The following is an 18,010-nucleotide window of genomic DNA, read 5'->3' as shown; positions in this document are numbered from 1 at the left end:
TGTCATTTCGTATTGTTCGTTACCGTCGTATTAAAATCGCTCGATTCGATGTTAGCGTCGTTTAATTTTAATATTATCGTCTCGATAGCTCCTGTAGTCGAAGAAACGCGAATTAACGTCTTTACTAAGACGAGTGTTTGTAAAATGACAATTTGATGCGCTGAAATTCATCGATTATCTTTTCAAGAAAGTAAACTTCCACGAAATGCGATATTACGAATACATTAGCTTACGTCGCAATGGGCTCGATAAAGGGCTTCGATAAATATTTAATGTATTACCATTTTGTTAAACGTACAGAACAATTCTTTCTGGTCGATCGATTTCGATACGCCGAATGTAGGGAAACGAGTTGACGGTAGAATCGATACTATCGGATGAAAAATTATTACAAAATCGTTACTATTTGGGACTAAGCCAAGCCCAACGTCGTTAGTATTTCGAATACGTCGCGTCTGTTTACGTGAATAAAAATTTCCAAATATACGAACGACGCGCGAGAAGCGTCACCGACATTGTCAAAATACAATACGCTTTCGTTAGATTTAAAAGTAAACAACTAGCGCACACCTATTATGCGCGATTATGTACCGACATTTTTAAAAGCGAAAAATATCGGATTATACAGGATATTTTTTACGTCAAACCTGCGGCTATCGCATGAAACGTAGTTTCATAACTCTCTAACGAAACAACCATCAAACCAATTCCTCTCTCGTCAAAGCGACGATCACCCACTTCCACGAGTTCACACGTACAATTCCCATTGCGATCGTTAACTCGACAGACGATCATCTAACCTTGTTGCTCCGGCTGGTCTGACAGCGTCGTACCGCACGCTCAGCTTTCTACGCTGGTTCCTCGGGCTCCTGATGACCTCTCTGCCATCCCTGTGCACCTTGGCACCGCTGCACCCGAATCTTTGCGAGCTCAACGGCTGATAAGCGTCCGTGGCGCAACGACGGATGCAACTGCAGCAGTTCGACATGCCAGGAACTCGCTATCCGCTTCAAGAAATTCGAACGCTCTTCTCTTTCTTCGCGAGGACGTTGACGAGCGACCTGGCCGTTTCTTCGCGAGCTTGCTTCTCGAAAAACCAAAAGACCGATCGTAGTAACATCGACGGATCGACGGCCACCCTGAACGAAACGGCTGTTTCATCCAGGACACTTGGATCTCGGTTTTGTTGGCGCGTGTTTCGAGCCAAAAGCTACGAGCTGCAACACGGACATGCCGAAGCCACCGTGTACGCGCTGCAATTTCGAGAAGCGGTTCTTTTTATCTCGCCGACTCCGTTCAAATCCGCGCCCACTTCTTCCTTCCCAACCATCGACCATCGATTCGTTGGGTCATCATCGTCCGATCTTTGGTCTTCTCCTCCTAAAGTTTGGAGTTTACGATTCTCAACTTTTATACGATCATGAAATAACCGATGACTTCTTGAAAATTGTTTCGGGCACTTATTAAACATCGACGTTCGTGCGTATGCTCGACGATCGAACAAATTTTGCATCCATCGGCCCGACGTCTTCGTTGTACGGAGATTTAGCGGACGATACGAGCGCGTGAGTCGAGAAGGCGAGAAATTTATGTGCACCGGATGTCTGTAAGGATTCGTAACGTTGGTTTTGAAGCGGATACGCTGTACAAACTTTCTAACGTACGGCCATCTCTGGAGTCGGCAAAACTGTGTAGAAACTGTCCGAGGCAACCGCGTACCTATAAATCCCCGTAATAACAGCATGTTGCTAACGACTTTAAAAATAGACCGGTGACACGAAACGTCGAAATCATCGTGTCGATCGTACGATGTGCTTGGACAAAATGAAGATATTTCTACGCGACTGCCGTAGTCTTCGCAAACTTCTCTGCAACCGCTGAACCGCTGAAAAGTGGATATGGTTGTTAGAGCGGTCGGATAAACGGTTGGATGGGTGCAGCGAGCGATCCGTTGACGATTTCGTGCACGATCGAAATTCAGAGGGGGCAGGACGCAACGGAGAATCGAGCCGCAGGAGACGAAGCGCGGAGCGCGGAACGTAGAGGACGCGAAACAATGTGGACGGCGGCGGACCGGTTGCGTAGCGATCCTCCTCGTGTATTTCAGACACGTACATAGGAAACGTCGTTCCAGCTACGAGCTTTTTATTCCCTCTTTATCTTTCTTCTCGCGCGTTCCATTGCTCCCACCCTGCATCTTCCACGGGACCATCCGCCTCCTTTAATAATTGTTCAACGACTCTTAATATTCGAGCAACGACTGCAACGTCGATTCTACATGGTGTAGTTACTCTGGTGTCGGAGAACGTGCCGACGAAGCCCGAACGACCATGCAAACCATTTCTCGATCGATTCCAACGTAACAAGGTATTACGTATCTCGTCCAATTTTCATTAAACCTGCTATTTCGCAAACGTTACTCGTTTAAGAAACACGAATGAAAAAACTGATGTTCCGCGGATGCTAAGTAACGATTTAAATTGCAAAAGCGAAACCAACAAAGACGAATAAAAGAGATAAGACGAAGGATAACGTCGGAGACCACAAATCGCTATCCACGGTTGGCAACAAAGTAACCAAACCCGTTTCTTCGACTACGCCACAGGATGAAACTTGAAACGTTTCCACGTTAATTCCATTCTTCTACGTCTAAAAATGCTCTTTTCGTTGAATTTCGACGAACCTTCGATACGATACACGGTTGTACATCGTCCGATTTAACGCCGATTCGTCTCATCGACGAACGACACAAATTAATATTCGATATAATATCCAATCGCACTTGACACTTTAACTGGCAATTCCAATCACTCGCGTTCTAATTAATCGATGCGATATTCGTGTCATTCCGCGTTTCGAACGAGTCTCTTAAATGAACGCGGATCTTTCTTTCGCTTTACTCTCCTATCTACATTCGTTTCTCCAAATTGCTCTTTGCACTGGAAACTATCCGTTTGGAAGGAGAAGAGAGACAAGGCGAAAATTCCGAAACAAAGAGAAACAAATCGCGGACGTTGGCGGGTGATCGAGTCGCCGAGCTGTTTCGCGGCGGCTGCGGTTCGAACGATACTGGCCGGCACGAGTTCGCGCCGAAAGAAGCCAAGACAACGAAGAAATGGAAGAAGCATCGCGGCGCGGCGTGCAGACGAGCAGCGGAGGAGACACACGTGTTCGCGCGTATGTCAGCTGGGGATGTTTGTTCGCGTAGCGCCGCGGCGTCGTCGCGACTCGACCAACGTGTCGTCCTTCGTTTCTGCCAGCACTCTGCGTCACCTCGTTTTTCGCTAGGTAAAATCGAGATGCTCGACGACTCGAAGAATACATAAAATACAAACGATGTCGGCCTAAATCACTTCGAACGTGTTTCTCTCTTCGTTTCGTTAAAACGAACGTTCGAAGAAACGAAATCGTTCTTCGCGATATAAAACCATATTGTTGGAAAATGACTCGGACTCGTCCACCTTCTCGCCGTCGTTACTCCGCCGCTATACTCTTTGCAACTTTACGTTTTCATTTCGTCATTTCGTTTGCTACAGTTTCTTCTGGCAGCAGTCCGGACTTCTTTTGGTCAGATCCGGAATTCTTATTTCCGTTTCGAAGCCGGCTGGTAGCAGCTGCGCAAAGAAGTCGCCAGTTGCGTTCTTGGAAACCTTTTCTACCGTTTCTAGACGGGGTGCGCAGCGCTGGCGCAACGTACTCGCGTAAAAGGGCTGGTTACCGCGCCAAATCATCCCGTTTCGAATCCGTTCGGTCGCGCTTCGAGGAATCCACGGCGATTGGCATCGATCTGTTCGTCGAGCAATTAACCGTACAACCTATAAAGATCTCCGAACGAGAATCCGACATCCAGGGACACCGGGACACGTTAGAATTCCTTTTTCCCTCGAAGGAAACGTTCTTACCGTTGCCTCGTATAACTCGCGATTCGTCGCGCAATCTGCTTCGTAAATTTTCCTTCGACGATTCGTGTTCCGATCATCGTTTCCTATATCGTCAATTTGCGGTGAAAAGTTTACCAGCTGGTCGTTTCGCGACATCGCTCGATCGTGCGCTTGAAATAAAAATCGCGCTTCGTTACAAATATAGCTTGTATTCGTCCGGTCCGAAGTGGAAGGTACGTGGCGAGTACGACTGGATATAACGAGGCAACGGGTTAAGATTACTTAAAATACTCGTTGTATCTCGTATTCGTTGCGAATCTGGGCTCGAGGCGAGACGAACGAGTGGGCCGGTAGATGAAACGCTAAAGAAGGCAAAGTGGTAGGAAGAGCGTCCGGTTGTTGATCCGACCGATCGGCGAAGCACGGAAGCGCCTGTGTCGAGAGAAAACGCACTCGCCTCTGTTTTCTCGCGAGACGATCGGATCGATTCAGCATCCGTAATAAACGTTCGATTTCCATAGAAAATTAACGAAACAAAACGATAGCGATATTTTGACAGTTTTCTTTCGATTCTTCGCAATTTCGTCGTGCCCACCAATTTCGAAAACAAGATCGATCGGCATCTGTTGCGCGATGGTTTACCAATCAACGATATTAGTTTGTAAATGTTCATAACTGTATCGTAAAAATCGACGCGCGACAAGCTGTAGGTTATAGACTCGTCGGATAAGTCTGGTAAAAAATATACCATTGTTCGCGCGTTAGTTTCCACCCACGGATCAGTGTTTGCCGTAATTGACGGAATATCGATCGGCTGTTTATGCAATCGTGCTGTCGCTCGCGCTGCAATTACGTCAAAGGTGTGGAGATTAGTTTTCGCGCCAGCGAGTCGCAATTTCCTCGGAAATCGTTAAAAACATCCAGAAACGGAGTAAAATCAGAGACGAAATCGCGATCGACCGCTCCATCTTCGTACTTTTTCCCACATTCCACGGCCGTGTCGTAATGCGTCCTTGCGTATCATAAATCGCTAATATAACGTCAACTCGTTATAGATATTGTAAATTTCCATTCTTCGAAAGGCGAATTTCGTTGGAAATTTCGAATCGATCGTTTGAATTCCGAATGCATTTTACGCTTCCCTTCGGCTGACTATCACGTTCGTTAATAAAGTACAGCGGTCTGAAGGATAGGCTTTAGGAACGTGAAGTACATTCGGAAAATTCTTGCAACGCTTTCAAAACATCGACTCGATGAGGTTACGCTCGACGAAATCTACTCGAGTATCCCTATGTACGATAATTGCAAAATATTACGATTTTCCTACTTCGCGTAATATCGTCGTCAAAATCTTGAACATATATCGAACAATCGTATCGCCATATTTAACAAATTGATAATTATTCTAGTTACAAAACGTTAGAATTTCTAATACCGGCTATTCATTTTTTTTCACGTCTGACTTGCAAACAACCAAACTTACGATCTAGATAACGCAAGTCGAAGAACATAATTCGCTAAATTTTAATTAAAAAGACCGCTGGACGATCCGTAATTAAAACAAAGGAGTACTCAAACTACTTTTCGTCACGTTCGATACAACGATGGAGTTTGGAAGACTTTTTCTCCGGTCGAACTTTACCAAACTAGCAGCCTTGAAAAGCAAGTCGGCGAACAAGAAAGAAGCGCGAAACTAAAACGCATATATCGACCATCTCTGAAACGAAGAAACTTTATTTCGAGCACCGCAAACATCGTAGATATTACATCAGATATTTCGAAGCTTGCAGGGAAATAAGCAAACGAAAAGATAAGAAGGCTGAAGGCTTAAACGCGTTTACTTGGAAAGGAAGTTGAACGTGGAAGGAAGACACAGGTTGATGCCACGAATGTTTCTAACGCGTTATTCGCGAATGTCCTCGACGCGGTGAATCGGCGATCGTGAAAATCGTCAACGAATTGTCGTAGAAAAAGAGAAGCTGGGAGCAAGGTGCATTCACACGGAGACACGTGTTCGCCAGAAGCGCAAGGATCTCACGCCTCGACGATCCAGATGTCTCTTTTTGTCGCTGTTCGACCCTTCGGGGATAGAAGCTCGCCAGAATTTCTTCTCTGACGTAACGGCATCGCGCTAAAACGGAGAAAGATATTCCAGCTTATTGTTGAAATCTTTGCCATTTTATCCGATATCTATAGACAGAGCAGACTGCTCATTCCTGCTAATTCTTCGCAAAGATATTCCTCGTACTCGATAACTTTGAACGATGAAACGTTGACAGCAACGGTAATCGCGATACAAACAGTATCGATATAGTTTACCAAAAGATCAAAGAACTAAAAACTTGCCTGGGGTACAGAGCGAGCGCAAGGTTGTAACGTTTATGGAAGTACGCTCGCGAATCTCGTCTTGCTCAAATCCATTCGGAAACAGGTAAGTCGAGAGACCGAGCGAAACGAGAAACACCATCGTGCACAGCACCGGCCGCTCTATCCGCTATCGACTTTTCTCTAGCGGATCGGCCGCCAAACATCGTCTTTCGTTCGCTGTCCGATTCGGCTTCTTTGTCAACGCCATTTTCCTCTTTTCTTAATGTCAACGAGATTATCTAACGTTTAAGGCGGTAGGGGAGAAATTTCGGCGAAGATTTACCGCCTGCGTACAGTTGTAAATTTGTACAGCTTGCAAATGGAAGGAATGGAGACGGAGGAAAACGGAAGGACGATGAAAAAGCGAAAAGGACAGGAAAGACCGGCTCTCGAACAAACGGACGCACCCTGGTATCCGTATATTCAATGAGCGAGGCCCGTTGCGTTGAAAAAGGCAACGTTCTCGTAACTCAGCCCGGCGAGAGCAATATCGAAGATGTACGGAGGCGCGGCGCGACAGCGCGCTTTCGTATTTCATGCGAAACAGGTGGATATTGCCGTCGATGTATCACCGGGGCGGTTTGCCCGCAGCCGGCCTACGTTATATCCGCAATTTCGATTGCTCGCTATTTATTTTATCGAGCCCCCTCTGCCCACTCGCTCCACGTTGAAACAGCTTCCAGCATCTACCCACGAATTAGCGTGGTAAAAAAGTAGAAAGTGCCACGATCTTTACCTTTTACCTGGAAAAGGCAAGGAGAATACTTCGACGCAACTATATATCGGAAACCGATACGGTAAAACGTAAATATCGCATTAAGCGTCGAGTTATTAAGTTACGCTCGTCCCTTTCACCGATCGTGGTAATTTCACGCAGCGGCAACAGCTCGTAGCGGTAACAAAAGGCGCTTCGCGAGGCCCGCAAGATTTAAGATGATCGAGCCTCTCGCGGAAAATTTCACGACTTGCCGTTTACGGGCAAATTACGCGAACGAAATTACTGGCGCGCAAACGAGGACGACGAGAGTAAGAGGAGGAAGAAACGAGCGCTCCGAGCGACAACAAACAATTATTGCGCCGCCATCCCTGTCGTGGCGCGGTGTCGTCGCTTCCACCGCTTCCACCGCTTCCACCGCTTCCACCGCTTCCACCGCTTCCGTGCAGATATGAGAAGGCTAGTGGTCCTCGAGATCGTTGAAAAGCGTCGGCAATCACTCCGGATAGGAAAGAAATCGCTAGAACGATGTAACGCGATACGGAAATAAAAAACGTGCGAGGTGATTTTTCGCCGACAGAATGGATATTTTTAATTATTTCGATGTTCGTTGACGGAAAAACGGATTTATTGGTAGAGGAACGAAAGTTTGCGAGCAGAGACGTTATAGAAAGCAAATTACAAGCGTTTAACAAGGGCGCAGTTAGAATATGCCAATTATAATTGCGCTAATCGTGCGATTGCGTGCAACGAAAATTCGATTTGATTTTTAAATCGAAACGAGCTGTTTTACGCGGAGAACCTATCTATCGGATAGCCAGTTTCCAAACGATAGTGAAAGATGGCCATCTTCATTCTTAGAAGCAAACGGAACTGCGATCTTTCGCGTTAAGTAAATGTACCCGTCGCGGGAAAATCGATCGAACAATATGCTGGCGTGATGTAAAAGAAAAAGAGAAAGGAAGAGGAAACTAAAGGATACTGAAAGGAAGGGTACTTCGCAGCAGGCGTCGATAAGGAGCAACCCGACTTCGGTTAAGGGTCAACTACCCGTTGCTCCACCTCCTCGCTTTTACAATCCGTTCCACTCGCTTTCCGCGAGTAGTTGTCACGCGTATAATTCGAGCGTCGCGTCGAAGAGAGAGCACGTCGCGAGACTGTTAACGGTCGGACAAAGTCGGGCTTACGTGGCCGGGCCGTACCTATGAAAACCACACGCTATTCCCTTTTGTCCGTACGCTTGTTTCTTTTCCCTTTTCTTTTCCGTCTTGCCACCGGTCTCCATCGACTTTATAACAGAATTTTACGAGGTTACGTGACTCCATATAATTCGCACGAAAATACTTTTCCAATTTCCACGAGATCACGAATATACGAATAAATGATTCAAGCTCTTCGTACGCGAGGATATTGGCCCACGCGATCGGACGGCCGTTGGAAAATTTACTCGAAACGCTCGTGCATGGCATACGTGACGTTGTACCTTTCCTATTTTAAGAATGTTCCTTAAGCTTGACCTCGTTTAGGGTCGAACGAAATGATTTTTGAAAAGGGCGGATCAAAGTCAACGCGGAATTAAGCACGCGAGTACCCTCATCGGAGAAAGATGCATCGTTTTTCTCGCAGAATTACCGATCAGAGTCGGTATCGAAGAAGAACGCAAGGACGAACGAAAGGCGAGACAGAAGAAATACGTACGTATATCGTACGTGAATCTTCAAAATCGCGTGAAAAATTGATCGGAACGCGAAAAGCTCGGGGAATAAAAGATTTTTAGGGAAAAAAATTGAGAAAAAACTGGACCGCGCGTTTGCCCGCGTTATCTTGGAACGAGTGCACTGGCGAAAGTGACCGCGTCTGTAGCGATTGCGAAACGAGGTCTCTTTCCAGTGACCGGTCCAAGAGCGAACACTCTGCGACGCTCTAACAGCTGACCGATCGTTCCGTCCAATTCGATTATTCGTCACGTTTCTAGAATCGGAGAAAGACTCGCGTGAGAAACGGCGCTGCACTGGAGAGCAATGGAAATTTTACCAGTCAGTTACTTATGTTTTTATAGCTTATAACCCGTGATTATCGTTACTTTTATCGCGAATGTTTGAAGTTTTCTTTTATCAAATATTTAACAAAAGGAAAAAGAAAAGTTGCAACTTTGAGGAAACTTTCTTACGTTTTTCTTACGAAAGAAACGAGATAAAATGAAAGTTTTGAACAATTTGGTGCAATTAACACAGTTGTTGAAACACAATTTCCTCGCGCGAAAGACATGGCTATTTTATCCGCAACGAAAGATCGATCGATACAGCTTTACTTTTCGGTGACTGAAGGTCCATAATTCTATTTCGATTTTCAAACTATATTTATCGAGGGAAAAGCTCGCAAGAGCCGAAATTCAATCTTGCTTAAACCAATATCGGTTTTACTCGCATCTTCGCAGCCTACGAAATCCGTGATTCCATTATTATCAACGGCCAATGAATTTGTGAAATTCCAAACTTTTGGTTTTGGAATGGAATTCCATATTGGTTGAATCTCAGGTAAATGATATTCGAGCCTGGCTATTCGCCGGTACGCTCGGCGATGAGTGTCGAGCAAGTCGGAGGTTGGCAGAAAAATGTCGGCTCGGGCTGGCTATCGGGCTTTCGCGGCCGGTCACCACTTTCGATGCTCTTGTTTCGGTATTACCGTTCCGAATCAACTGGGCGGAGAGCGTGTCGTAACGCGTAACCAACTGCGTTCGTTCTTTCGTATTACTACACACGCAGAAGGACAGGTTGAAACTGTGAAACGCGCGTGTGCGAACGCTTGGACGCGCGATCGACCGAAGAGCAAGAAGGTCGCCGCGGCGAAAGAGGTATGCGCCATGCGCGTAAGCGTAAGCAGAATAAACGCACCGTCGAGAAGAAAGCGAACGGAACGAATGAACGAGAGTAATGGACGTTTCGCGGGGAACACGGATCGACGAGGACTTCCATGGCGTGTTCGAAGCGAAATACCGAGTCGAGCTCGTATCTCGGACGAAAGATGAGTTTCCCCGCAGGTAGCTTTTTCTTATTCCTCTTCTTCCTCCTCTTCCTCTTCTTCTTCTTCTTCTTCTTCTGCCCTTTCGTCTTCCCTTCTTTTTTCTTCTTCGGATCGAATGAAATTTATCGCGCAGAATTTGTTCCGTCCGGAACATACATTTCGAAGAACCGAAAACCTCGCGACTCAGAGACGAACGCGCCAGATTAGACGAAGATCGTTTCGATCGTTTCGTTCCAGATGCGTAATTCGAGCACGAAACACCTGAGATTACGTCTCATTGTCAGCGCTGTCTGAAATCTCTTCGGGTCCGATTAATCGGAAATTAAACGTTTCTGTCGAACGTTGATCGTTCAGACGCTCTTAATTTTAGATCGTGCGATAATCGTGCAAAAAGTCAGAGTTCATATTCCAGTATAATATCAGTTATCGAAATGAAGAAGAAAAAAGTGGTTATTTCGAAACGACTTTTTAAAGATAACGTTCGTTGTATAAAAAGGGGCAATAATCGAAGGTAGTGGCTATTTTAGCCATAGTGCTCCGTTCTATAAAGTGCAGCAAAAAAAAGTTCATTTTTTATCGAAAGTTCGAGGGCCTTCAACGAAATCGATAGAAAGGGGGAAAAAGGGTTTGTTAATTCGGTTAATCGACGGAAAGAGTTCGAACGTTCAATTTAGCGAATGGTTCGAATAGTTGGAATCGATAGCGCTGTAACGGTGGGCTTCGCTGCGGCAAAAATGTGGGAATAGAAATGTACGAGAACTTGGTCGATACCTATCGCGATAACACCTGCGCTACTCGTCACCAGTGGCCCCTTTGACAGATCCTATTCTCGCAAGTTGCAGTCGTGCCATCAATTTCGACGCCTATGCATCCCTTGTTCCAATCTGACGGTATTCCACGTGTCAAGAAAAATATTCGAGACGACAGTGACGAATATTATTATGCGATAGATTCGAATCTCAAGACAAGAATAACGATTTTCCTTCTTCTCGCATTAACACCTATTGCGAAACAACGATACGAGGTTTTCATATTTTCGTGATACGCAACTGCGTATAATTTAATATTGTATTTATTTATAATATCGTATCGGATATCGCGCATATAAAGTACTACCAAGTGTTACAAAGGTAAATCGAATGAAATTCGATTCGGAAAATTCGACGATACGAAATACCAAAAGTGCGCAACAACATTCGCAATTGTACGCAGTTCGTGCGATTTTCCGTACTCCGTAGGAGATTTAGTTTCCCATAAACAGAATCACAAAGCGCAAAAACGCACCCCCGTTGCGGAATAACGGATCCAAAAGCAGAGGCTGACCGTTTCTGACTGTTTCTGCTGACCGTGGGAATCGGCCGACTTTTTGCGATCGAAGGAAAGTTTGTGCGAAGATACGGAGGATGAGCCTGGCAAGTGGGTCGGGTTAGCTGGCTTGGAGAAAGGTGGAAGTGAAACGACGATCGAGCCGATTACCGAGCGACTGGCAAGATTCGTCCGATATCGAGCGATACGTACTAAGCAAGAACATTTTTATATGCACAAACGCCTGCTTAATAGCCAGTATAGATTCAATTTACGATTGCGTTATATATATGACGAGGAAGAGGCGATTAAAATTTAAACGAAAAGGTCGACGAGCTATTAACTAGAAAATTACAAACGGATTTATCGCCTGGTATCTCCCTTTATATATGTAAATATGCTTCGTGTCGAAACGTTACGGTATAATTAATTGTTTGGTTGGTCGAGTACGTAACTCCCTTCGCACCCAGAGAGGATTTGCATAGTCGAGATTCGAGTGCTCGATCTCCATGTGCATGCATAATTCGGTTGATCGATCTTCGGGAAAACACGCTTCACCTAGATTCGGAAAATTTAAAACCTCGCTACCTCGTTCACGATTCGAATATCAGCATCGCTGCGCCAACGATCACTCGTTGTATCTACGCTTTTCTCGTTTCTAACAAAAGTTCTCGGCAAAGTATAGAATGCGATACGACGAAAGGAAACAAATTTGTCGCAAGAACGAAACGGTCGGCTTCGTCGGGAAGTCCGACGCGTATCGAAAGCTTGTACACACGTGGCGAAGGAACGCGTTAACGAGACCTCCTCTAATCGCGCAACTCGTCATGCCGAATATCCTATCTCTCGTATCTCACGCGTAATCGCGTTCCGCGCGAGAATAGAACGCTTAATAGAATTTGAATTGCAACGCGCAACGCACGGTGTAAAAAAATTGCCGCGCTACGCTGTCGGCGCGCGTTACCGGCTCGGTGCGATCGCTCGCGAAAGGCGATTACGTGCCACGGCATCGATACGAACGCGTTGCACACCGGCAAGGATACGCACCCGCTGAAACGAACGCTCGTCCCATTGTCTGCAACAAGCTGTCCCGTTAAATCCGTTCGAGGATCTTGCCGATAAAATCGAAAACTAATGATCGGAGACAACGCGATTGCTTCGAGTATTAAACTCGTCCAGGTGTTTCGTAACTTTCGAACGAAAGACGAAGAACGAACCTTGAGGATTTAGCGTGTAGAGATGATTAACCGGGTTCGATGAAACGATACGAAACGAATAAAACGAAGAAGAAAAAAAAGAAAAAGAAAAAGCTATCGTTCTAACGGCAAGATTCTCGGTATTATCTCGCAGCTAACGCGATTCGAAGTCAACTCGACCGAATTTTTATTCGTCAACGTCTATTCCTAGTTTATCTCCTCTGCGATCTCCAGTTCGTGGAACAGCGAAGCACGAATTACAAGAAGCACGGTTCTTCGAACCTCTCCGAGGAACTCTCGAAACGAAATTCTTCGTCGGGCGAAAAGAAAATTCCAAGTACCTACACCCGTATAAAATGCAGGTGCAACGAGTGCATCGGCAGAAAGGTCCGATTTACAGGCTCGTTACGCGAATTTTGTTTCTTCAACCAGCCCGAAGAAAGAGATTATTTCCTCCTGCACTCCTCGCTATACATTCAACATCTACGAACGCATCCATGTCAAAAACTTGGCTTGTATCTTTGCACTTTACCGAAATACTCCATTTCCAATTACAGTTCTAGATATCTATTTATCGTACATAGATATTTGTATATACAGGCACTTTACTACGCTTTACCCCTGATATAAAGTTGCCCGTTATTTGATATTCTTCGCGCGAAAATTAAAATTATTTCACCTCTATAAGTACACCGGCAAACTCGATGGTTGCGCCACATCTAATTCTTAATCCTATTTGACGAAATAAAATTATTTTACGGTCCTCGAGCTATAAAGCGCGAGTCGGAAGAAGGTTGTTAAAATGCTTTTCTTCGAAATGCAGCTGATTTAACCTACAAATGCTTTTCGCCGATCGATCAACTACTCTATCGACAAAATGCTTCGGTATGCTACCGACACGATATTGCGTCGACGTATTCGTCACGCTGATTATCCAGCCAGGAAAATATAAACAGGAAAAAAGTAATGGCTGATCGAAAAACGGAAACTCGACAACTCCAACGAATGTATCGAGCGTAGCCGGAACCGATCCCCGATGCTTCGTACGAAAGCGATAAACTGCATTCTTCGTTAAGAAGACGAGAGAGGCGACGCAACATTCCAAGGAGAAGAGACCGGCCACTCACCTCTGGTTGCGGTCTCAGCTTCTGCTTGGACGAACGGCCTCACGGCAGCCAGCATCCTTCGCGCTCGTTCTCTTCTTCGTTATCCGCTCCCACCGCTTTCCCGCTCCAGCCTCTCAGCCAAACTGCCAAACAACGTTCCGCTATTACTTTTCAAGTAATTTGAATGAAAGCGATCTTTTTAATTTTCTTAAACTTCCATTTTTCAATTCGGAAGTATATCTCTCTTCGTAAGAGAATAAAAAGATACGGGGAACAGGCGCGCAAGATCGATCGATCGAAGAGGAGGTTCGAGAAAATGTAGGCAGATTCGAATCGTGTTTCACTTTCTTCGAATACGATCGAGCATTTCTCATGGAAGCCGTTTCTCATTTGCCATAAGCGTGCACCGATATCGAACGTTGCAACAAATAATTATTATTATAAAATTGTTGTGAAAGAGGAAAGCGACGCAGTATATATGATAGCAAGAAATTATTTTATAAAACGGGAAATTCATATCGTTTCTACGTATAATCGCTGACCGAATAATGGTTTTCTCGGCACGGTTGAGCGGTAACGACACGACAAGAATTCGAGAGCACGCCCACCACTCAAATGCCTACCTGCCCGAGAGTCGTTCTTTCTCGAGGTTATGTTATGAGTCACGAGGCCGCGCACGCTTTGCCAAGTATCTCGACATTTTGTCACGCGTTGGTCCCCTTTAATCGCCACACGTTCAACGCGCATCACGCTTTACGCGTTTCGTTTGTTTTCTAAAAACCGATGAACCGATGCGCGTCGAACGATTCGTTCATTTGCGAATGAAAAAATCAACAAAACGTAGGTGGAATAAATCGAACAAAACAGTTATTCTTTATATATACGCGTACGTACTTTTCAATTTTAATTTCTCCAAACGTCAAGTTGTTAACGTTCAACCTTGTCGCATATGTTAAACTCACCGTAATTTAAGCCGCAAGACGATGGATGAGACCGTACGATAACGGACGTCCAAAGACAATCGACGCAATTCACTCGGTACTTTATTTCACTACACTACACGCGCGCACAAATGCACTCTTTTGGTAACACAAGCACGAACTTGTCAAATCTTGCAACCCGCTTCTTCCAACTCCCATGGACAACGATTATAACTCCTTGACTTCTATCGAAGAATTTAGCACGCGTTTTCATCAACGGTATCGATTATTTTCGATATCATTATCACGAATATCATGTATATTCGGATATTTCGAATATAACAATGCAACATGTAAAATTGACAGAAAATTCAGTTTATACTTTAAACGATCGAAACTAAACCATTTCTAATTGCATAGTAAATTTCGCGATCGAAGAAAATTAAATTCCATATCCGATATCGACTCGGCTCCGCGAGCGATCGAATCGCGAAAAGATCCGTTCTACGTTTATCGATCACTCCATCCGTTAAAAAATTTCACTGACAGCGCTCGTAAATCATCGCTGACATCGGACAAAGAGCGACGCCAATGCGAGACAAGGAAATCGCTTTCCACCGTGGCATCGAGTCTGCAATTACAGTGCAATCCTTAAAGTCTCCTTCAGTCCGCGTACAGCCTCATCCACTCTCGAGGAAACCAGTCGATAGTTCCTCTCGCGCAGAATCGTCATCTTCGAAGTAACCACTTTGCCAATCATGATGCACACGAAACAAGCTTCCCAAACTTCGCGCGAATCACTCCAGGCATACAGTATGTAAGTCGCTATCGATAATCGATCGTATGTAACGGACAAAATGCGTCCCTAAGGAATTTCCATATGTAACGCTTCCTTTCAATTAACGGAACGCAGTAATTTTACGGACTGTAAATCCTTCAGCCAACATCGTGACAAATTACCAAACGTACCACTCGGTAAATCCTTTGACAAGAACCTAACTTCTCGATAATCTCACTCACGGTGCGCCGCTCACAAACAAATCGTCGTATATGGTCAACGTGTAGATTCACAAGACGCGATGAAATTGTGTAATCTTTCGGCTGACAAAGACGAAAGATACTTTTCTACGAAGACAACGTTCGATCATGGAATCGTAAGATCGTGAGAGACGAAACACAGATTCTTCGAATTTCGTAGACGAGTTCGCTGCAGAGTAGCGAACAACTTTCAAAGCTGAAGGAACCGCAATGAACCGCGCACGATCGTCGTGAAAGCGACACGACACTGGATGAGAACAGGCAACAGGTTCGTTGGATTGCTCTGAGGAACGTGACGACGATACGAACAGGAGGGGAGGAGGTTAGGTACTGGCCAGGTAAGCCAGTGCCGCCATTGCTCCTGACGCAGCATCCACCGATTTACAGTGGCGTAAGCCTGCCGATATTCTGTCGGGATGAAAATTCCATGTTGCCTCTGCCGTTTTACGCGATTTACAACATTTCGCTTACCCCTTGTATCCTTCCTGTCTTCCTTCTTACAGGTATTTCTTACGGTTCCAATCCGTTAATATATCCCGAAGACGCAGTGCCGCGTCTTAATTACACATATATAAGTCATATGTGTTTTAAATGCGACGTAATTCGGAATAAAATCAAGGAATTAGAAAAGAAACCCACGGAACGTTAATTAACAATACCATCTTTTTTGTTCCATTATCTTCTTTACAGTACGCAACTATTTATTTAAATTTCCATCTTACGTCAAGCCAATGGCATAAATGCAAAAATATCGGTACTAATAGCGATTTGCTAAACAATTTCAACACTACTTCAAGCGACTATTCGAAAGAACGCATAAGCATCAGAGAATCGGCATTCGACTGTGATTGGGAGTTAGATGTTCGATTTATGGTATTCAATGATTGCGAAGCAACAGCTGACGCTATTAGTTATTTTATTTGGTTTGCGGATGCTGTGGGATTTTTTCCCCCGCCGACTATACGTATTATCGAAGCAGAATTCAGATATTTGTTAAAAAGGTAATAGAGTAGTAGATCATAGAAACAAAGAAATGCATAAAATATACTCTTCAAGCGTTGTACACAAACGTTTTTCTGAATAGAGACTGACACAACTCTAAAAAAGTTTCGTACTACGTACTTACACGGAATACAAACTTACCTCATTCGCCTGAACCGAATAAACATAAGAACAGAAAATAGTAACGTTTTATTTTAGCAAGCTGATAAAGTACGTTGAATGAGAAATATAACTTTGATTGAATGCAGAAACAAAAATTTTTTATGTAATTCTAATGTAATATTGAATTTAATTTCAATTTACTTTGTACTTGAACGTATGGAATATGCAGGAGAAATGACTTGAATATTCTATCACAAAAGTTTCATAGAAAGTCAATAACGTGAGTCACACGAAAAGGAAGCGTTCTACTAGAATGCTAATCATAGACACAGACATCGTTCACGAACTATGTCGACGAAATTTTGATTACGCCACTGCAGCAACAGGTTGTCACCAATGAGAACCGCCGTGAATGGGCGCGTTCGTCCATTTGATAGCAACACGATCTGCCACTACGAGGAAACAATACCATCTTTTAAACCTACCGATATCTATACGTAAATTCTATTATGAATTAATATGTTACATGTACATAAATGTATAGAAAGCCAGGTTTTTCAAATCAGTTATAAAACTTGGTTAAATAAAATAAATGCACCAATATAAATATCCGATATTTTAATCGATATATCAATGCGACAATTAACACGATACGTTACCCGTTCCTTTATTATGCTTTTAATTTATTTTATTAATTTAATTATAACTAACCTAAGCATTCGAGGCAAACATACACGATTGGAAATAAAAAGAATATATCGCTTCGGTAGCGATAATCAAAATGAATATTTAATTCACTCCTCTTTTTATCGGTACATGATTACACAGTTACCAATACTGCTATAAATAATCAAACACGTTACACATAGCGATTAACTTAGCGATGTACAAACAGAAACAGAATCGATTTCGGTATTACTTGAAACTTATTTTACATGTAAATTGTGCAGATACATTTTTTTTTCCCACTAGTATAAATAGTAACTTATCGATAACTCGATACTTATAATATATAGTAAAATATTATTTATATGAATCTATCAGGGGGCAAACAGTTTCCATAATAAATTTTCTGATATCACTGACTTCTCACTGAATTCACCGATTTTAATTACTACTTACAATTTTCTATATTTCATATAATTAGAGTTCACGTTCAAATAAATGAACACCATCTAACATTTCGTTTCAGCAAAGTGTTCGACCAAGTTCTACTATATTCGATGTTATTTGGTACATAATGACAGACCAATGACAAACGACCATTGAGTATGTAAAAATGGTAAAAAAAAGATCTTCGATATAATCAATAAGATGAAAATTAGGGAAGTAAATACACTTGATGTTATACGAA

At 43.8% G+C, this 18,010-nt stretch overlaps 1 protein-coding gene across 9 annotated transcripts in view; it reads right to left on the bottom strand.

Moving 5' to 3' along the window:
- The window catches only part of LOC126915047 (uncharacterized), a 191,738-nt gene extending 175,898 nt beyond the window's left edge, over positions 1–15,840 (bottom strand). For 3 of the 9 annotated variants that reach the window (XM_050719352.1, XM_050719342.1, XM_050719344.1), the window contains exon 1: positions 801–1,330. In XM_050719352.1, coding sequence (XP_050575309.1) covers positions 801–988 — 188 coding nt within the window. In that variant the 5' untranslated portion in view covers positions 989–1,330. Of the gene's footprint in view, positions 1–800; positions 1,347–13,615; positions 13,738–14,556 lie in introns of those variants that run through there. The other 6 variants (XR_007710003.1, XM_050719355.1, XM_050719341.1 and 3 more) reach the window with 4 other exon arrangements.
- Positions 15,841–18,010: the final 2,170 nt, after the last annotated feature.

Source organism: Bombus affinis, chromosome 4, assembly GCF_024516045.1.
Source record: "Bombus affinis isolate iyBomAffi1 chromosome 4, iyBomAffi1.2, whole genome shotgun sequence".
Classification (NCBI taxonomy): domain Eukaryota; kingdom Metazoa; phylum Arthropoda; class Insecta; order Hymenoptera; family Apidae; genus Bombus; species Bombus affinis.
This window is presented reverse-complemented; position numbering and strand designations above follow the sequence as displayed.